The sequence below is a fragment of the Carassius gibelio genome, chromosome B5 (genome assembly GCF_023724105.1).
Source record: "Carassius gibelio isolate Cgi1373 ecotype wild population from Czech Republic chromosome B5, carGib1.2-hapl.c, whole genome shotgun sequence".
Lineage (NCBI taxonomy): Eukaryota > Metazoa > Chordata > Actinopteri > Cypriniformes > Cyprinidae > Carassius > Carassius gibelio.
In genome coordinates, this window is record NC_068400.1 from 10,044,498 (window position 1) to 10,064,894 (window position 20,397).

Here is a 20,397-nt window from a genome sequence, read left to right on the forward strand (position 1 = left end):
GCACACATTTTTGGTTGATGATTCGTGCCTAGAGTTTGGGCTGCCTGTCAGGTAATATTAAGGCCCGGCTCGGCTTCGTGTCCAAGGTTCCCACTACTCCCTTCAGGGATCAGGTGGTGAACCTGCAAGCGCTGCCCCAGAGGAGGCAGACACAGCTCTAGCTTTGCTCTGTCCCATCCGAGCCCTGAGATGCTATAAAGACCAGACACAAATCTTTTGGACCTCAGACCAGCCCTTTGTCTGTTACAGAGGCTGGCAGAAGGGGAAGGCCATCTCTTAGCAAAAGATGGTTGGCTTTTCAGAGACAGGGTGAGCCCTGCCCATTCATATGCAACAATGCTTTGACAATGGTGAATGGAACTACTTGTTGTGAGCCCCGGCCTAAAACAAAGAGGGGTGTAGGTGGCTCGCACAGGACACTGGAAGGGGCAGCATCCATGGGGCTTTTGTAGCGAATTCTATTTCGTCAGTAACCTATGTGATGTCTAGAGTGACAGACTGAAAGGGAAGGCGTTATGTCCTGTCACCATGGCTGCTATACCACCACTGAGCGGCCGAGTCACCAGCTCAGCTACTCATTGAAAACCTTGTATACATTGCACTTGCTACCTTCTTATACTCACGCTGTGATCAGCTGCAGCTGGATGCAATAATTGCATGCCAGTGTGCATTGGCTCGTTTAGTTCACACTTGAAGTAGATTGGTCTATTGAGGTGATATCCCAATTCGTCGGTCACTGACATGACGTCTCCATTCCCTCCTTCAGGGAACAAGGGTTACCATATATAACCGAGACGATTCATGCTGTTGTGGTTTAGTAATATGAAGCCACAGAGCAGATGCTAAACTGATGTAAATGTTGGGGTCTGGTTTTGGGTCTTTCTTTATATTCCACTCGCTGTGCTGAAATCAATACTGTGTCCTGTGTGCTTCAAATCAATGATGACGATCAATAAAACCAATAGAGACAATCAATACGTCATCTGTGATGCTCAAACATCCTCATTTTTTGAACTGCTGACGAAAATAGATTTCAGATGTAGTTCAGATATGCATTTGAATTTAGCATAGGATCATAAACCGATGACAACATATTCGATATGAAAAATGAAATGGCATATGACTTGTGTTTGGAATGGAATACTGCACACAACTCAATAATAAAGTGAAACAGTATAACAGTAGAATATAATTCGCCAATGTATCATTCTATTGTTTATTGCTTGCCATTTAATGTTTTTACTATCATCACATGACCTCAGCGCATACTATATACAGCATGAATATTAAAAGGCTGTAAAATAGGATTGCTGAGGCAAAAATAGTAATATTATGCAATGCATTTCAGAATTCAGCTATAGATTCAGAGTTGATCTATAAATTCATAAAATCACATTTGCGTGGTGTGAAATATTCATCTATACTTTATTTAACACTATTTTAAACTATATGTGGCTAATATTTGAAGACCTGGAATGTGCACGCTTGGATATGCATGCAGCTGAATGCATGTCTCCTCTATTGATTGATTGATTGATTGATTGATTGATCTTGTCTCCTCCCACGTCAGCTGCTGCTATTGATCTATTGATGAATTGATGGAGCTCTTTGTTTGCAGGGGTATTGATTGGCTGTGTTTGTCCCTCCCCTCCCCTCATCTCTTCTGTTCTCTTCTCTTCTCGGCTCTGGTCTGATGTGAGTTTGCTGAAGCTCAGCTTCAGGAGCAACTCTGCATGGAAACACATTAAAATCAAGAGCTCTTCCACAAACATACGGTAAGTGCTGCTTCATTTCATTCAGGCTTCGAGGTGTTGCATATGACTGCATGTCTGTCGCTTTGATTATAACGTCAGTTTCTGGGAATTTGTACAGTGTTTGTATTAGGGAAATGTGTATTTTAGATGCTGCCACAATTGTCCAGCTTCTACCCTGTGTTTTAACCACTTTGTAGTTTCTGTGTCCCAATTTAAAGTATAAATGTTATTAGCATTTGCTTTGTCTGTCATGATTGTTCATGTTCACCAGCATGATTTGAGCCGTTTCAAAGAGCATCTTGAGCTTCAGTGTAAAAACATTTGAACAAAGAGTCACATGATCAGTGACACTCATTAACTTCGTCACATTGAAATTGTGCACGTTTCTTTTTATATCAATTTCTCATTATGAATGCTTTGTTCTAGTCATTTAAGCATTTACATTGTCATAATTTGTGATTGATCCCAGTGTAAAATATTTATTCATTTGTTTGTTTATAATTTAATTTGTTAAATATTTCAATGCAAGTCAAAGATTAAAGCAATGCAATATAAATATTTTCAACAGTATATAACTAAATATAAGTGTGAGCACACTCAATATAAACATAAATATTTTAAAATGTAATTATACTTAATATAATACCAAAAAAAAAGAAAATATACTAAATAGGAGTGCAAGTACATTTATTAAATGTAAATATATTACTAAATATAAATGTACTAAATATACTACTAAATGTAAATGAAACATACTGTAGATATACGTAAATAATATGTAAATATATTACTAAGTATAAACAAATGTACTGCATGTTCTACTAAATAAATGTAAATAAATATATTAAATGTCACTAAATGTACAATTTACTAAACACAAATAATGTAAATTTGATATATTAATAATGAAATGTAAATTTGAAATATATTAATAATGAACTAAATTTACTACTTAATATAAATGCAAATATATAAATAAACTTAAAATATTGCTAAATAAAATCTGTACTAAATACTTCTAAACATAAATGTAAATATACTAAATATATTGTTTCATGTATATTTTAATTATACTTCCTAATATAAATGTAAACGATTACAAAATGTAGACACTGAATATATTGCTTAATATAAAATGTATTATATAAATAGATATAAATGTAAATATGCTACCAGATAAATAAAAAAAAAGTGTGTCTTAAGATCTGAGAGTATTTTAGTTCTTATTGAGCCGAAGATGGTAATGAAGCTCGTCTGATTTGCAGATCTGCTGATGTGGAGACGATGAGAGATCATCACATTCAGAGTCTGGAACAGGAAGTGCGACGACTTCAGTGTCTGCTGCAGGAAGTCCAGGAGCGAGCAGCCAATCACGTCGCTCTGCTGCAACAGCAACTGGCCAGTAAATCACAGCATATAGAGGTAGAAACCTTTCAGTATGAGGATTGTGTATTGACTCATTTACTCAGACTAACGTCCCGTCTGTTTGTTAGAGACTTCAGGCCGTGTTACAGTCGCAGCAGGACTATGAGAAGATCAAGACTGAGCTCAGGTACAGTGGTACACAAATAAATTATCTTCTCCAGTAATCTGCAAGAATATGGCATCAAAAATGATCTCTTTAATGTGACTTTCAGGACTCTTCGAGTGCTGGTGCAAACCAGAGACGAAGCTTCGGTAAGAGAAACACACTTTTCTGCTTGTAAACTATGTTCAGGGGAGTTTGCTGGTGAAGAAACAGTGTCTTAAATCACATTAAACTTCTTTCTCAGGTGTTTTCTCCTTCGTCTGATGTCAGGAGCGTCTCTGTTGATAACGGTGAGGGTTTCATCCACTTCACAAATCCTTCCAGCTGAAATTAAATAATGGAAAAGTTAATATATTAATAATTTAATAACACATTCACATGTTTACTGTTCTCCGATGTCTGTTAATGGTCACGTGACGTGAAGGTAAATAAAATATTTCCACTTTATTAGTAAGTGTTCAATTTTGGCTTTTAAATGATTTAGTTTTCATTTCAACTTAAATATTTAGGTTTTATTTCGATTGTATTTTTATTTGTGAATTATTTATTTGAATTATTTTTTTTATTTTTATTTATTTATCTTAACATGTATTTTAATTTAAAATTCTCAAATAATTTATTTTAAATACAATATTTAAGCTTTTTAGTGCTTATTTGTTTTTTTAGTTATTTTAATTCATTTTTTTTCTATTTCTTCAATTTATTTGAAATTAAACATTATTTTTATTCAAAATTAAACTAAAACAAGTTTTACGTTTTATTTTTAGTACTTTTTATCTTAAAATAGGTCCAGTTTAAAATGTTCAAATAATACATGATAATTTAATTTTTGTATTGTTTTGTTTTAATTGTTTTTAGTTCAAACTTATTTATACACATTTAAATTTACGTAAAATAAAATATTTAATTATTTAAATGTTTATTTTTGGCAACTTTCAAACCCAAGTTTGAGAAAGCCTGGTATAACGTGACAACTTTAAACTGAACATAGTCTTCTCCGGCCTACATAAAATCTATACTACAGTCTAATTCACATAGAAAGAGATAATAAAAAATGTAATGATAAAATTAAACAAATAAAAACCATTGCTCATTGACAGATCCTGTGATCCAGAAAGAAAGGCCAGAGCCTCATCACTGCACTGAAGAAGAAATGAATGAATCTTCCTCTTTCATCTCTGGGTCTCCAGCATCATCTTCATCATCTCTGAGTGTCCAGAGCTTCATTAAAGAGGAGCCTGACTCTGGTGATGAGGAGCAGGAGCTCGACACGGCTCGATTAGCTCTGCAGGTCAGAGAGGCTCTTCAGCGGCTGCACATCGGTCAGCGGGTGTTCGGTCACTATGTGCTCGGTCTCTCTCAGGGAACCGTCAGTGATATACTGGCCCGACCCAAACCCTGGAGCAAACTGACCAGCAGAGGAAGAGAACCCTTCCTGAGAATGAAGCACTTCCTGTCAGACCAGCACAGCATCCGAACACTCAGCCACATCCAGGAGAGACTGAGAGGTGAGAGGAAGCATGGATGGGTGGATGGATAATAATTAGAGGAAATTATGGATGGATGATGGGATGGATGGATGAAATGATGGATGGATGAAACGATGGAGGATGGATGGATGGATGCATAAATCAAAAGCATGGATGGATAATAATTAGAGGAAATTATGGATGGATGATGGGATGGATGGATGGATGGATGGATGGATGAAAGGATGGATGGATGGATGAAACAATGAAGGATGGATGGATGGATGGATGGATGGATGGATAAATCAAAGCATGGATGGATAATAATTAGATGAAATTATGGATGGATGATGGGATGGATGGATGGATGGATGAAACAATGAAGGATGGATGGATGGATGGATGGATGGATGGATGGATGGATGGATGGATAAATCAAATCATGGATGAATAATAATTAGATGAAATTATGGATGGATGATGGGCTGGATGGATGGATGAAAGGATGGATGGATGGATGCATAAATCAAAGCATGGATGGATAATAATTAGATGAAATTATGGATGGATGATGGGCTGGATGGATGGATGAAAGGATGGATGGATGGATGCATAAATCAAAGCATGGATGGATAATAATTAGATGAAATTATGGATGGATGAAACGATGGAGGATGGATGGATGGATGGATGAAACAATGAAGGATGGATGGATGGATGGATGGATAAATCAAAGTATGGATGGATAATAATTAGATGAAATTATGGATGGATGGTGGGATGGATGGATGGATGAAATGATGGATGGATGGATGGATGGATGGATGGATGAATGGATGGATGGATGCATAAATCAAAGCATGGATGGATAATAATTAGATGAAATTATGGATGGATGATGGGATGGATGGATGGATGGATGGATGGATGAAACAATGAATGAAGGATGGATGGATGGATAAATCAAATCATGGATGGAAAATAATTAGATGAAATTATGGATGGATGGTGGGATGGATGGATGGATGGATGAAACAATGATGGATGGATGGATAAATCAAAGCATGGATGGAAAATAATTAGATGAAATTATGGATGGATGGTGGGATGGATGGATGAAATGATGGATGGATGGATGGATGGATGAAACAATGAAGGATGGATGGATGGATAAATCAAATCATGGATGGAAAATAATTAGATGAAATTATGGATGGATGGTGGGATGGATGGATGAAATGATGGATGGATGGATGGATGGATGAAACAATGAAGGATGGATGGATGGATAAATCAAAAGCATGGATGGATAATAATTAGATGAAATTATGGATGGATGGTGGGATGGATGGATGGATGAAATGATGGATGGATGGATGGATGGATGCATAAATCAAAGCATGGATGGATAATAATTAGATGAAATTATGGATGGATGATGGGATGGATGGATGGATGAAAAGATGGATGGATGAAACGATGGATGGATGGATGAAACAATAAAGGATGGATGGATGGATGGATAATAATTAGATGAAATTTGGGATGGATGGATGGATGGATGGATGGATGGATAAATCAAATCATGGATGGAAAATAATTAGATGAAACTATGGATGGATGATGGGATGGATGGATGGATGAAACGATGGAGGATGGATGGATGGATGGATGGATGGATGAAACAATGAAGGATGGATGGATGGATGGATAAATCAAAGCATGGATGGATAATAATTAGATGAAATTATGGATGGATGATGGGATGGATGGATGGATGAAACGATGGAGGATGGATGGATGGATGGATGGATGGATGAAACAATGAAGGATGGATGGATGGATGGATAAATCAAAGCATGGATGGATAATAATTAGATGAAATTATGGATGGATGATGGATGGATGGATGGATGGATGAAACGATGGATGGATGGATGGATGGATAAATCAAAGCATGGATGAAAAATAATTAGATGAAATTATGGATGGATGATGGGATGGATGGATGGATGGATGAAACGATGGAGGATGGATGGATGAAACAATGATGGATGGATGGATGGATGGATGGATAAATCAAAGCATGGATGGATAATAATTAGATGAAATTATGGTTGGATGATGGGATGGATGGATGGATGAAACAATGAAGGATGGATTGATGAAATTATGGATGGATGGATGGATAAATCAAAACACGGATGGATAAGATGAAAGAACGGATGGATGGATGATGGATGAAATGATGGATGGATGCATTATTTCAAAAGTTTTACTAATGTGTGTGTATATATAAATATATAATTATTATTATTATTATTATATATATATTTTTTTAAACATGTCTATATAGTTTAACTCTATTTTACTTCAAGTTAAACCAAACTGTAATTGTCAGTCTTCTCAGCTAGTGGAATTATTTTGATTGCTGTGTTTGTGAAGGGGTGTTCGTGCCGTGGGTCGGTCCAGACAGGAGATCAGATGATGACGTGATCAGGAACATTCAGGATCAGAGCCGTCTGGAGAGTCAGTGCAGCCTCAGATCTCACTTTAAAACTGTTTATCATTCTTTGTAAATCATTTATAGAGTTATCACTTCAACATTTGGGATTTAAATATGGTTAATGCAACTGTGTTTTACTTTAACATTTGTGTCTAATTTAGTGAATTCAAAACTTTAAGTGAGGTTCATTTAATTTGAGGTTTAGTTTCAGCTGTTTTAGTGCCTCGAATTAAATCAATGATAATACAGATCAGAAAAAACAATTAAGTTTTTTTTTTATATATATATATATTTTATTTATGTTGCCATTTATTTCAAGTAAGATTTTTAATAGCTAAAACAACCCTGATTAAAAATGTTTCCATACTAACCAAAACTGCAATAAATTTTCAATTGAAGGTCTAAAATTATTACTTAAACTAACATATAATGATGTTTATATGTTCAAAGTTTCTGCCTATAGTGTCTGTTTAAATAAGAATTAATAATAATTCTAATATATATATATAAACTATGCTAACTATAGCTAACTATGAATGATGCATTAATTATTTGGTGTCTGTGGTGTGTTTCAGTGCATGATGATGATGATGATGATGATGATGAAGGCAGCAGATGTCCCCGCGATGGAGACGCATCACATGACATCATCAGGAACATCCTGCAGCAGACCAAACATGAGACTCAGACGTCTGCGATGAACCGCGCACCTGTCCAGCAGGAAGAGGGGGATTATGGGACACTGGAGCCCAGCATTCAGTCCCTGGCGGATTTCGTCCAAAGCATCATCCAGAAGGTCAAATGTGAAATGAATGAAGATGCCGAGCCCTCTGTGAGCCGCTCGTTCCAGACGCTTCCAGCAGACCCGGATCAGAGAGCGCAGTGGTTTAAGACGGAGACGCGTCCGAGACCTCGCTCCTGTGACACCAGCAGCAGCTGTGAGCTTCAGTGTCTGCATCTGGACACCTTCAGCATCACACAGAGAGTCAAAGAAACGCTCACCCTCAACAACATAGGTTTGTCTTCACTGCATCTGAAACCCATCAGAAGTTTGTGCTCCTCGAGTCATAACTGATCTAATGCTGGAGCAGAAGTGAAGGAGGAACATCTACAGACCAGAAGCATTTATTATCACCATTAACTAAAACATCTCATTTACATTTTTTAATTATCAAAAAAAAAAAAAAAATAATAAATACAATTCAATTTCAAAATATAATTATTTAATTCAGTAATTTAAATAACATATAAATTAGATGGAAAAACATTTTTTTTTATGATTTAGATACTGATTTTAATAATATATATATATATATATATATATATAAATAAATATAAGCAAATAAAAAAATTAATAAAAAAAACTAAAGATTTAATTTAAAATAAAGAAATATGTAAAAGTAAAGGCTAATTTAAAATATTAAAATGCTTTTATTCATGGATATTAGTAAAAGAAAATGATCAATTTTATAATTATCATGAATGGGAATGTAATGTACCAAAAATGTTACATTTACATTTGATTAATAATTTCAGTATTTTCTTTTTTTTTTCTTTTTCATTCATATTTTTGATTTAAAGAAAGTAAATTGATGGTTTTATACTTGTTTGATAACTACTTTCTATAAGTTTACAGCTGTTGGTTTGGAGACTGAATGGTAAAGAATGATATGAAAGTTTACTAATAAAGTCTCTTGGTGACTGGTGAAGTGGAAAAACTATTTTACATCACAAGATGGTTTTGATCTTTATTATATCATACTTCTAAATAAAATTGTTGAAAAATGCAATTATAATCAATGAACATGAAGTGAAGAGTGTAGAATCTGAATGTGTTTCTGTGTTCTATTGCTGTTCCTTGTTGTTCTGGCAGGTCAGCGAGTTTTTGGTGAAGAGGTTTTGGGTTTAACTCAAAGCTCTGTGTCTGAACTGCTGTCGCACCCCAAACCCTGGACTAAACTCAGTCTGAAGGGGAAAGAGAACTTCATTCGGATGCATATGTGGCTCCAAGACCCTCAAAACATCCAGAAGCTCAACGCTATGAAGAAGATGGACCACAGAGGTCAATGTGTGTTTGATTTACTCCTCCTCAGTCCATCAGGAGTGTGTTTCTCCATCAGATCTGGAGAAATGTTTCATCAATGGATGCTCTGCAGTGAATGGGTGCCGTCAGAATGAGAGTCTGATAAAAACATCACAATAATCCACAGCACTCCAGTCCATCAGTGAACATCTGGAGAAGACAAAACCTGAAACACATCCAGCATTAAGATGATTTTAACTCAAACACATAGAGTCTATAATCTATAATAACACTTCCTCCAGGAGATGCACTTTTTCACTGGAGGAAGTGTTATTATGGACTGGAGTGCTGTGGATTATTGTGATGTTTTTATCAGCTGTTTGGACTCTTATTCTGACGGCACCCGTTCACATCCATTGGTGAGCAAGTAATGCAATGCTACATTTCTCCAAATCTGACGAAGAAACAAACTCAACTACATCATGGATGACCTGAGGGTGCGTTCATTTGAACTTTTCCTGTTAACGATCCTGATTAGAGTGAAATGTTCTTCCGCAGCTCGTCTCAAACGTGCTCTGACGGGGTCAGACTGTGATTCACAGAGGTTGTGTGATCGCTGGGGACGGTGTGAGGTGATGAAGAGGCCGCGTGTCGTCCTCAGCGCTCAGGAGAGAGAAGCACTGATAGCAGTGTATCAGACAGAGCCGTATCCGTCTCCACACACCATCGAGAGACTCGCAGCACAGCTAGACCTGCACTCCAGCACCGTCAGCAACTGGTTCTACAACTACAGGTCAGAGACCCACCATCTTTCAGAATAAAACCCTTCAGTCCAGATCAGAGGCTCCCAAATGGGCTTTGTGAGTTGATAAAAAGCCAATAATTAAATCATTTAAATGTGGATGCACAATCAGTCAAAATAAGATAGATGATTGATGATTTGAATGTTTGAAAGAATGTAAGAGTAAATGTAATTGCAGTGCAATATAAAAATAATTATAAAACCCATCATAATCAAATGTTCGTTTTTATTTGAGTTAAAACTATAATCTTCTAATATAAAATACCGGTATATAAATTATAAATTTTATTACATAAATGTAAAGAGAGATATGCACATGCGCTTAATATAAAACATAAAACCACTCTATAATTTAAAATCTACCTGCTCCTTTAAAAAAAATAATAATAATCTGTATAAATCGAGTGCCTTTCCCTTTTTTTTATTGCAAAACTTGTACAAAGATACAAAAACAGGGAAGCGAGACATAAATAAATACACTCCAACAAGAAGCAATCATGAGTGTCTTGTAGCTTCCCGGATCACAGAATCCGTAAAGTGACATCACACTTTACCAGCCCCGCCCAAGATAGGTGATTGACAGCAGTGTTAAATGTGACCCCGCCCCCAGTGAGCCACACACACACACACACACACACATACTATCTGCCATCTTTACTTCACGCCAGAGCTTTCAAGTAGGAAATGTATTCTTATAAGAGCTATAGAAGTTGTTCAGTCCAGCCCTGCTCTGGAAAAGGGGGCGGGGAGCAGCAGCTAATTTGCATTTAAAGAGACAGGGTCTAAATCTGCCTGTTCTGCTTCCACTCAAAAATGATCTGTGCGATATTTTGAGCTGAAACTTCACCTGAGATTTATAATACATTTTGTAAAAAGGGGCATAATAGGTGCCCTTTAAACTCTTTTTATAGAGTTAAAGAATTAATGTAATTCACAAACCCTGTCTTTCTCTCTGTTAACAGGTCTAGAATTAGAAGAGATGGTTTTTCAGAACCAGTACAAACCAGAACATTTCAGAATCCAGTCGGTTCTGGTCTGGTTTCAGCCAGTTCAGTCCGAATCAAACATGAGCCCAGTGAAGGAGAGATGGACGCAGATCTGCAGAGAGAAGAGCACAATCACGTCTCTGTCGGCGTACAGTCCGTCTTGAGCCTGAAGAGAGAGAAAGATGAAGATCTTTCTGAGCTGTGAGGTCACCGAGGACTTTATCTGAACAACAGTGTTGAAAAATCTCAGGAACATCACAAGATCTTCTCCCTGCTTGAGCTCTACATTTGACCATTACATAATGTCAGTCTTTTTTTTTTCAGATTTTTTTTTTTTTATCATGATTTAGTTCATAATTTAATGAAAAGGAAAATCCTGATTGGCCAGATTGGTCTATATATATATATATATATATATATATATATATATATATATATATATATATATAGTATGACTGAAGAATAATTTTTGGTTGCATATTTGTCTGATTACTTCTGTAAATTCATTTAAATTCAGTTTGGAAATGAGATTAAATGGTTAACAAAGATTTGCTAATAAAGTCCTTTTTGGTTACTTAAGTTGAAGTCTGAATTTTATTTTTGCATTTGTTTGAATTTGTTTTGTCCCAGTTATGTTGCTGTAAAAATACTTTTAAATTATTGAATGTAATAAAACGTTATAAATCATAAACAATGCCATTTTATTAAAAGAATTAACTCCAACAACAATTGCAAAAAGGAACATTTCCAATGGATTACAAAATAAATCAAATATTACCAACAATAGTTACATTTAAGTAAATACAGTAATTAACACACACACAATCAACAAAAAACTCCGCTAAAGCCAAAACAAAAAGTTCGTCACGTGACGCGCTCGCTATTGCGTGATTGCGTCATGACGTCGCGGCGTCACATGACCGTAGCAGTACAGCTGAGAGGAGAGCGTCATGGCGGTGTAGAGCGGATTACTCTCAATGTTTACATTCCATTTACCGTCACTTTTCTGATTTTACCCCGGTTTTACCTCAACGGGACGCGTCTTCTGCGGCGAACGCGTGAAGCAGGTGAGTGTGCGACGCTGCAAGCGGTTTATTAACAGTGTCGGTGCCACGGGTTCCGCCCTCCACAACAACAACAAACATAAACAACACAACCTCGAGCTCTAATGACAGACATTCGTGTTTAACATCTGATAAAATACACTCAGGAGTGGTTTAATCAGTGCACTGGTGTTCGTTCTTGCAGCAGACCGAACTGTCAGTTAAAAACTACACAATATGTCTGTCTATCTAGTGCACCTCTTTATACAGCACACTTGGTAGGCATAATCAACACATTCAGAGTCAGCTTGACAGTTCACTAGATGCACTAAACTGCTGTCTAGTTAGTCAGATCACTAGGTTTTAATGCACAACACACCTAGCATGATTATTAACATTTACACCGTTGCACAATAGACAATACAGAAACTAAAGGAGTACAGGAAGCTGTTTTATCTGACCAACCTTTGCAAAGTGATTATTGTGAGATTAGACACTCTTGCGATAGTAAAGCACTTTGAGTAAATTTGCTCCTGCAGGACTGAGCTGTTGAAAGCCACGATAACGTATCTGTCATTATATGTGTTTTATTGAAAGCAAACAGATATTGTCAGTAAATATTAGCTTGTCAGGAACAGAATAACAAGGCGTTTTGTTTGCATGACCTTTGATTACTTTACATCCTCATCGACATGAATAGCCACATATCTGTGTGTGTTTTAACCATAACAATACTCAGGTTTGACCTGCCCTTCAAAACCGGTTTTATTTTTAATCCACACTCCTGTTTATTATTGGTTGACTATGAATTCTGTTCAGGTTGTTGGCCATTTACTCCTGACACACATTAATCACTGTTTCTGAAGGTTTCCTTCCACAAATTAAGGTTTAAAAAGGTCATCTTAAATTCATAGTTATGGCATTAAATGTTGCATCCACTATCCTCGGTATATTTGTCTTGTTTTCCTGTATATCTAAACATCCTTTAATCAGAATACATTTACTTGAGATGCAAAATGAACATATAAAGTCTTGTTTGTGAGACATTAAATAAAATTAAACAAGGTTTATGCTGAAAACCAAATCAGATGTCTGCAAATGCTTTTTCAAAAAAAATTTTTTTGAGCGCTTTAGCAGATATTTGTACTTGTTTAAGGTTAAAAGATTTCTTATTTCATATAATTTTGCTTCTTAGATAAATGTATATATTGATAAAAAATAAAAATCTTTAGACGTTTGCACTGAAAATCAAGACATTTCCAGAGACACATTTCCAGACCATATTGATGTATTGTTTTGCTTAAATGTTCTGCTACGTTAGTGTGCTACATTGTCACATGATCTGATTATGTTGCATGTTTAATTTGGGTTTTAATGTTTAACTCAGTGTTTTTTGTACCTGTCCTCTCTTGCAGAGTTTCTTTCTTTCTTCGAGCGTCGTCTCGACACACAGACAGACCGATCCAGATCCAGATCCAGATCCAGAATCAGATCCAGAATCAGGTCTGTAGATCTTCAGTATAACATCACGTGTCAGAAATGCAGTGTGTGGAATGTGTGCATGTTAGTGCATGTGTGTGACAGACGCAGATTTGTTTCTGCATGGTTTAGGATTCACCAGCTGAATGTTTTCTGATGCATCGACACACAGTGAAATGATCTTATCTATGTGATGATATCGATGAGACATAAGAGGAATCTAATGCTTTCATGCAGTTTTATTTCACATGGGTTGAATTCATGAAAATCCTGTGCCACACTTTGGTTTTATTTTTCTGAAGATAAGATAAGAGATATTGCAGTTATTTAGTCTCTCTGGAGGACGAGACCTTACATGACTTCTGTAAAATCATTCATAAATTTCTGTGTCAGGTGCACATTTCACCCCCCCCCCCCCCAAAAAAAAATTATATATATATATATATATATGCATAAAGAAAATCATGTCCTTAAAGCAACATTTTTTTAACATTGACATAACTGTATATGAATAAAAAAAGTAATTACTGTAAAATAAAACTCATTTTGATTAATGCAATGCAAAAAAAAAAGATTTCTTTGTGCTGATTTAAATAGAGCACAATTGTATACAATAACTGTATTTTATATAATACCGTTATATTAGTACCACTGAGTTACTATTATAGTTTTTCTATTATATTTTTACTTTTTTATCTTTATCTTTATATTTGAGTTTGTTTATATCTTCTATTTAATTTTAAATTAGTTTCTGTCATTTTTTGTGCATTTATTTCTCTTTCTTTTTCTGCAGGATTGAGCTGTCTGTATATATTTCTATATAGATTTATGAATTTCAGGGTTTTTTTTCTGTGCATCGAGATAAACTAAATGAAAATGAGAAACTGTCCGAAATATAATGTTTTGATATTTTAACAGATTTTCAGTCAACATTTATTTCAAGTAATGAAAATGTTTTAGTGGCTCACTTACTTTTTTAAATTTTAAAATGCAAACCTCTTTTGATATTGAATCTCTGAAGTGCCTCTATCAGGGGATGAATCCAAACGATCAATAGCTTCATTCATCAATATAGCTGTATTGATCTGCTCTGAAATGATCGGCTTGATTATGAAATGTGTGATTGATTACGGCACTGTTTGTGAAGTAAAGGGAGATCGGGAATAATACCGATTTAATAAGGCAAATCAAAGTAAAGCGTGAATAAACCTCTAATCTAAAGCAACCCCTAGAGTCTAGAACCCAAGTGTGTTGAAGCGTGTGTTAAACTGAGTGATTGTACTGATGTCTCTCAGGTGGGTCGTGTGTTAGCTGTCTGTGGGACTCAGATCCTCTCAAGGGTCATGGTAAGACCTCTAACCCTGCTTTACATGTGATTTATTCTGCTCTCACGTCACTGCTGCGTTAATGTTAGCTGTTCACATGAACTGGCTCTGAACACCGTGCTTCTAGAAGCTGGAGTTCTGTTGTCTTCATGTTAAGGCACCTTGGATAAAAGCGTTTGCTGAATGATTGAATGTAATGTAATGTAAAAGCCGATGTCCTGCTCTTAAACACCACGCTTGTGTTTTGAAGGTTGAAGAGGAGCAGCAGCGTTCGGAGGACGAGCAGGTATCACAGCGCTTAATCATAATCATAATCATAATATTTCTGTCCTGCTGCTGTTGTTATGTATGTAGTCTGAGACACTGCGGTTTCAACATTCATCAAGCCACTTTTAGAGATGTTTTTGTTGGTAACAGAGTCCTTTGATTTCTGCTGTAGAACTTACATTATGGATGTGAAATTATAAGTTCAATTTGCATTTTTTAAAGCTCAAATAAATGTTGTTGTTAAAGGTAAATTTTGTTAGTTTCCTGCAATCATAAATACATTTGTATTAAATCAGAAACAATTGAAATATAATTTTGTATACAGTATACATGTATACAGTATATATTTTGCAAATATTTACATGTATTTACATTTATATATTATTTTTTTAAATATTTAATATAAATATAGTTAAAATATACATTTTTATTTATTTATTTTGTATTTATATAAACACACACACACACACACACATGTATATATATATCTTATGTAAACAAAACTTATTTTGGATGCAATTAATCATTTTACAGCACTAATTTATATATATATATATATAATATAAAAAATGATATCTGATGTCTGAATAATTTTAGGTTTGACTATGTCCATATGTAGTATTATTTAGGAATAATTCAATTGAATAGAAGTTTTATGAGATATGATAATATATATCCATCAGTTTTTGTTCTTAAAATGTAATTGAACCATTAAAACAGATTCCAGAAACATTAGAAAGTTGACATATTTGTGTGAAGTAATCCTGATGTGACAGTAAGTGTGTTTGTGTGTGTGTGTGTGTCTGTGTTTGTGTGTGTGTGTCTGTGTTTGTGTGTGTGTGTGTGTGTGACGCAGGTCCCGTTCCCGCTGCTGCAGGGCGAGTGTGTGGAGCGTGTGGAGAGAGCAGAGGAGTCCATCATTGCCTTAACCAGCTACCGCCTTCACATCAGACTACAGGAGAACGTCATCAACGTGAGTGTTTCTCTCTCTCTCTCTCACACACACACACACGCGCTCACACACACACACACACACACACACGCTCACACACACACACACCAGATCTCAGACTCCAGAGAGTGTCTCATCTAGAACCAGAAGACTGCTTCACAATCACAGACCACAGCCAATCAGAAGAGCCTGTGGGCGGAGTCTCATTCTGATAATAATAATCAGATTTACAGACTCCGTGCCTGATATAATCTTCACATATAATACAGTATAATTATTTGTTCACAGTTTCAGAATTCAGGTGTATTATCCATTGTCACTTTGATTATGTCTATTTGAGTCATGCTCAGTTATATCTGAAGCCTAATTAGTAGCTGTTTTAATTAGTCACATAGTTGTAATTGTTCCCAGTTGTGATGTCACAAATAAAAACCGTCTCAAAAATGTAATCCTGTCGCGGCTCAGAGACTTTTAATGGCATGGAAGTTACTAACAGCATTATTTAATATGCATTTCATGATTTTAAGAACTAGTTTACAGCAAAAATGAAAGTAATGTCATTATTAACTCACCCTCATGTAGGCTTGCGTTCCTCTGCGGAGCACAGTGAAGGCTCTTTTACACTGGAACGGAAATAAAGATCATTAAAAAAATGTTACTTGAACAAAAAACGTTGACAGAAATCAAATATAAAAATTGTATAAATAAATATAAATAATATATAAATAACCCTATAAATAAAGTATTGTAATATATATATATTATTAAATGACAAAAAAATATATAATTTTAATTTAGTGTAACAGTGTTATAAATAACTAAAATTAGAATAAAAAAATAAAAACTTTATAATTTTTTACATAATGAAAAATAATACAAATGACAAAAAACACATGAAAAGGTAAAATATTAAAATAAAACTGATGCAAACTGTTATAGTAGCATCTCAGGAGCACTGTGTGAGTTGTGTGTGTGTGTGTGTGTGTGTTCAGGTTCCTCTGCAGCTGATTGAAAGTGTGGAGTGTGCAGATCTGACACAGATGCAGCTCACCTGTAAAGACTGTAAACTCATCAGGTACGTCTGTGTAACAGCACTGCTTTGACTAACAAATGTGTCCCGCTGCGTCTGAGTCCTCACTGCTGCACTGTGCATTAGACCAAACTCTCTTCCTGCGGAATAATCTACAGAAGACGCTTTTCTCCACAAAACAAGTTTTCATCTCTCAATTCACACATCAACTTGCAAGTCTGACTTCTCATCTTTTTATCGATTAAAAAATAATATATATATACCGTATTTTCAGGACTATAAGTCGCACTTTTTTTCATAGTTTGGCTGGTCCTGTGACTAATAGTCAGGTGCGACTTATTTATCAAAATTAATTTGAAATGAACCAATAGAAAACATTACCGTCTCCAGCACCAGAGGGCGCTCTATGCTGCTCAGTTCTCCTGTAGTCTACACTGAAGACATAGAGCGCCCTCTAGCGGCCGGAGACGGTACTGTTTTCTCTTGGTGCTTGGTTCTAAATGAATGCGACTTATAGTCCGAAAAATACGGTGTATATATATATATATATATATATATATATATAAAATAAAAACGTTCTAAAATCTAATAAATCTGACTTCTCACAATTGTATGTTTAAATCTTGCATTTTTTGCAGTTCAAAAGAGTCAGAAACAACAAAAAGTCAAACTATAGAAGTTTATATCACACAATTTTGCATTTATACTTTTTCTATAACTTCCTCACAATTCTCCCAATTTAGTTTTTTTGATTCCACCATGGGAAAATATAAACAAAAACGTAATTGCAACTATATCTAAAAAAAATCTGACTTTTTTATTTATTCATTTATTTATTTATTTTAAGAATTCTGACTTTTCTCACTGATTTCTACATCGTGTAATTAATTTTTTTCTTTTTCTCCACAAAGGTAATTACAAAGGTAATTTTACCTCACAATTTAAACTTGTCTTCTCAGAATTATGAGTTTATTTTTTTTCTCCTGTAGCAGAACTGAAAGAATGCCTGATTGTGAGACAAGATTATGTTTTTATTTCTTTATCCCAGCGAGGAAACAGGCTTCCGTTATAAAGTGCACTGATGAAGCATAATAACACGTCTATCAGGAAGTAGATGGTAACCTGCAGCGTCTGTGTTCAGGTGTAACTTCCTGTCGGCGGAGCAGTGTCAGGATTGGCTGAGGAGGATGAGTGCAGTTGTTCGACCGCCGTCCCGACTGGAGGAGCTCTTCGCCTTCAGCTTCCTCTCGTGCAGCGCTGAGGACAGAGAGGTGCATGATGGGATCTGCCGTGCAGGTACTGCACATCTGTGCTTTACAGGTTCTTGAACTGGTTTATTTATCTGTGAACAATGTGTCCTCAAACCTGTACGACTTTCTTTCTGCTGTGAAACACAAAAGAAGATGCTCTCTCTCTCTCATGCAGTGAAAGTGAATGAGGATGAATGCTGTTCAGCTCCAAAACTGACAAGAAAGCACCACAGAACTACAACATTAACAAAAATAAAGTAGCTTAGTGTGGAAACTATTTCTTTTTTGTTTAAATTCATTAAAAATTGTCCCTTCTGCTGCAGCTCTTAAATGTGTTAAAAAATAAATGTAAATTCATTGTAACTTGGCATGCTAGGAGGGGTTATCATCTTTAAAACTATATAAAAGAAAATGTATGCATTGAAATAGTGCAACAATAAAATATATAAGTATTATAATTTTCTAATGAAAATTTAAAAAATGTTGTCTTAGCAACTGAAATAATTTGAAGCTGAAGCATTTAAACTGGAAATAAATAAATAAAAAAACTGAAAGGTAAAAATATATGAAACCTGAATACTAATATTTAAGAAAATAATAAAACGAATAAAAATGACAAGAGCATGCTACAAAAAATATTTTTTAAAAATGTAACATTTGTTATATAATAATATAATGAAAATATAAGAGTATAATTATATTATAAATATATAATAATAATATAATTTATTGTATATTTTTTTTAAAACTTATTTTATTTCAGTTTGTTGTGAAGGAAGCATTTCTCATTTTCATTTTTCAACCGATGTACTAAAATTAAATGACTTAAATGTTTTAAATTAAAATGAAGCCTGTAAATAGTAAGGAAAGAAAAACTATAATTACCAATATATACTAGTATATAGTATGTTGCATACACTACACAAAAAAATACTAAAAATAACACCGGTGCCAGTTTTTTGTATTGCAATGAGTGAAATCTGTATTCAGCATTAAATCTTGTTGTGCATTGAAAATAAGGATGAATGCACTGTAATTCTGTTTATCAGGACACTCTTTTGCAATGCTGGCGTTTATGAAGCAATGTGAAATGACTGACAGATGTCTGGCTTGACTCAAAATCTACACAAACTAAATCACACGCATGATTTTAAGGCATTTCTTGTGTTCACAGGAGGACCCCAGCGGAGGTTCAAGCGAGAGCTGGAGAGGATGGGCTTCCACACACACACTGCCTGGAGAATCTCCAACATCAACAGCAACTACAGGTGAAACGGCAGAAACACACACACACACACACACCTCCTCACAGCAGCAGCCAGAGCAGCTCCATCACCAGCCGTGTGTGTGTGTGTGTGTGTGTGTTTCTGATCGCGCAGGCTCTGTTCCAGTTACCCAGAGCAGATAGTGGTGCCTGCTGTGATCACGGACCTGCAGCTGGAGAAGGTGTCTGCGTTCAGATCATGGAAGAGGATCCCGGCGGTCGTTTACAGGTGTTTCTCTCTTCTGTACTGGCTCAGCTCCACTCACTGTCTTCACTTTTGGGATTTCATAACTACCCATAAAACTAACTCTCAGGAAATATGTTAGTAATGCATTACCAAACATTGTTTAGCTGATTTAAGCACTTCAGCTCAGATAGCATGCATTTTTTGGTGCAGAATAATTAAAGTTCTTTAATAAAATATGAGCTTCACATTGCTCCTTTTACTAGGGACTTTAAATTGATATATTTTTCTAAGAAATTCATTTTATTTTTTGCTAAGTTCTATTTTCCATTTTAAATGTAACTTTTTTTTTTTGTATAGAGCCCTATAATATCCATTTTAATTTATATAGAACTACATGTAATTTGTCCCCCAATTTATTTATTTATTTATTTATTTTTGTTAAATTAAGTTTTCAGAAAAAAAAAACATTCTTTGAAATGACTAATTAATACATACTATTAATTGAATCAAATTTACATTTGTAATAACATTT

At 35.2% G+C, this 20,397-nt stretch overlaps 2 protein-coding genes across 3 annotated transcripts in view; both read left to right on the plus strand.

The window, feature by feature from the left end:
- The first annotated feature begins 1,653 nt into the window (after positions 1-1,653).
- Positions 1,654-11,481, plus strand: LOC127957174 (homeobox protein cut-like 2). The gene is made up of 12 exons (XM_052555584.1): positions 1,654-1,775; positions 3,020-3,176; positions 3,248-3,306; positions 3,392-3,431; positions 3,527-3,572; positions 4,383-4,573; positions 4,646-4,790; positions 7,197-7,280; positions 7,833-8,273; positions 9,131-9,325; positions 9,839-10,073; positions 11,045-11,481. The coding sequence occupies exons 2-12, from the start codon at positions 3,039-3,041 to the stop codon at positions 11,271-11,273; spliced, it is 1,803 nt and encodes a 600-aa protein (XP_052411544.1). The 5' UTR covers positions 1,654-1,775; positions 3,020-3,038; the 3' UTR covers positions 11,274-11,481.
- A 498-nt stretch (positions 11,482-11,979) lies between these two features.
- The window catches only part of LOC127957142 (myotubularin-related protein 3), a 24,243-nt gene continuing 15,825 nt past the window's right edge, over positions 11,980-20,397 (plus strand). The window contains exons 1-9 of one of the 2 annotated variants that reach the window (XM_052555547.1): positions 11,980-12,135; positions 13,527-13,614; positions 14,886-14,936; positions 15,166-15,201; positions 16,039-16,155; positions 17,127-17,209; positions 18,306-18,460; positions 19,589-19,682; positions 19,794-19,907. In XM_052555547.1, coding sequence (XP_052411507.1) covers positions 14,934-14,936; positions 15,166-15,201; positions 16,039-16,155; positions 17,127-17,209; positions 18,306-18,460; positions 19,589-19,682; positions 19,794-19,907 — 602 coding nt within the window. In that variant the 5' untranslated portion in view covers positions 11,980-12,135; positions 13,527-13,614; positions 14,886-14,933. The remainder of the gene's footprint in view (positions 12,136-13,526; positions 13,615-14,885; positions 14,937-15,165; positions 15,202-16,038; positions 16,156-17,126; positions 17,210-18,305; positions 18,461-19,588; positions 19,683-19,793; positions 19,908-20,397) is intronic. The other variant, XM_052555546.1, reaches the window with a different exon arrangement.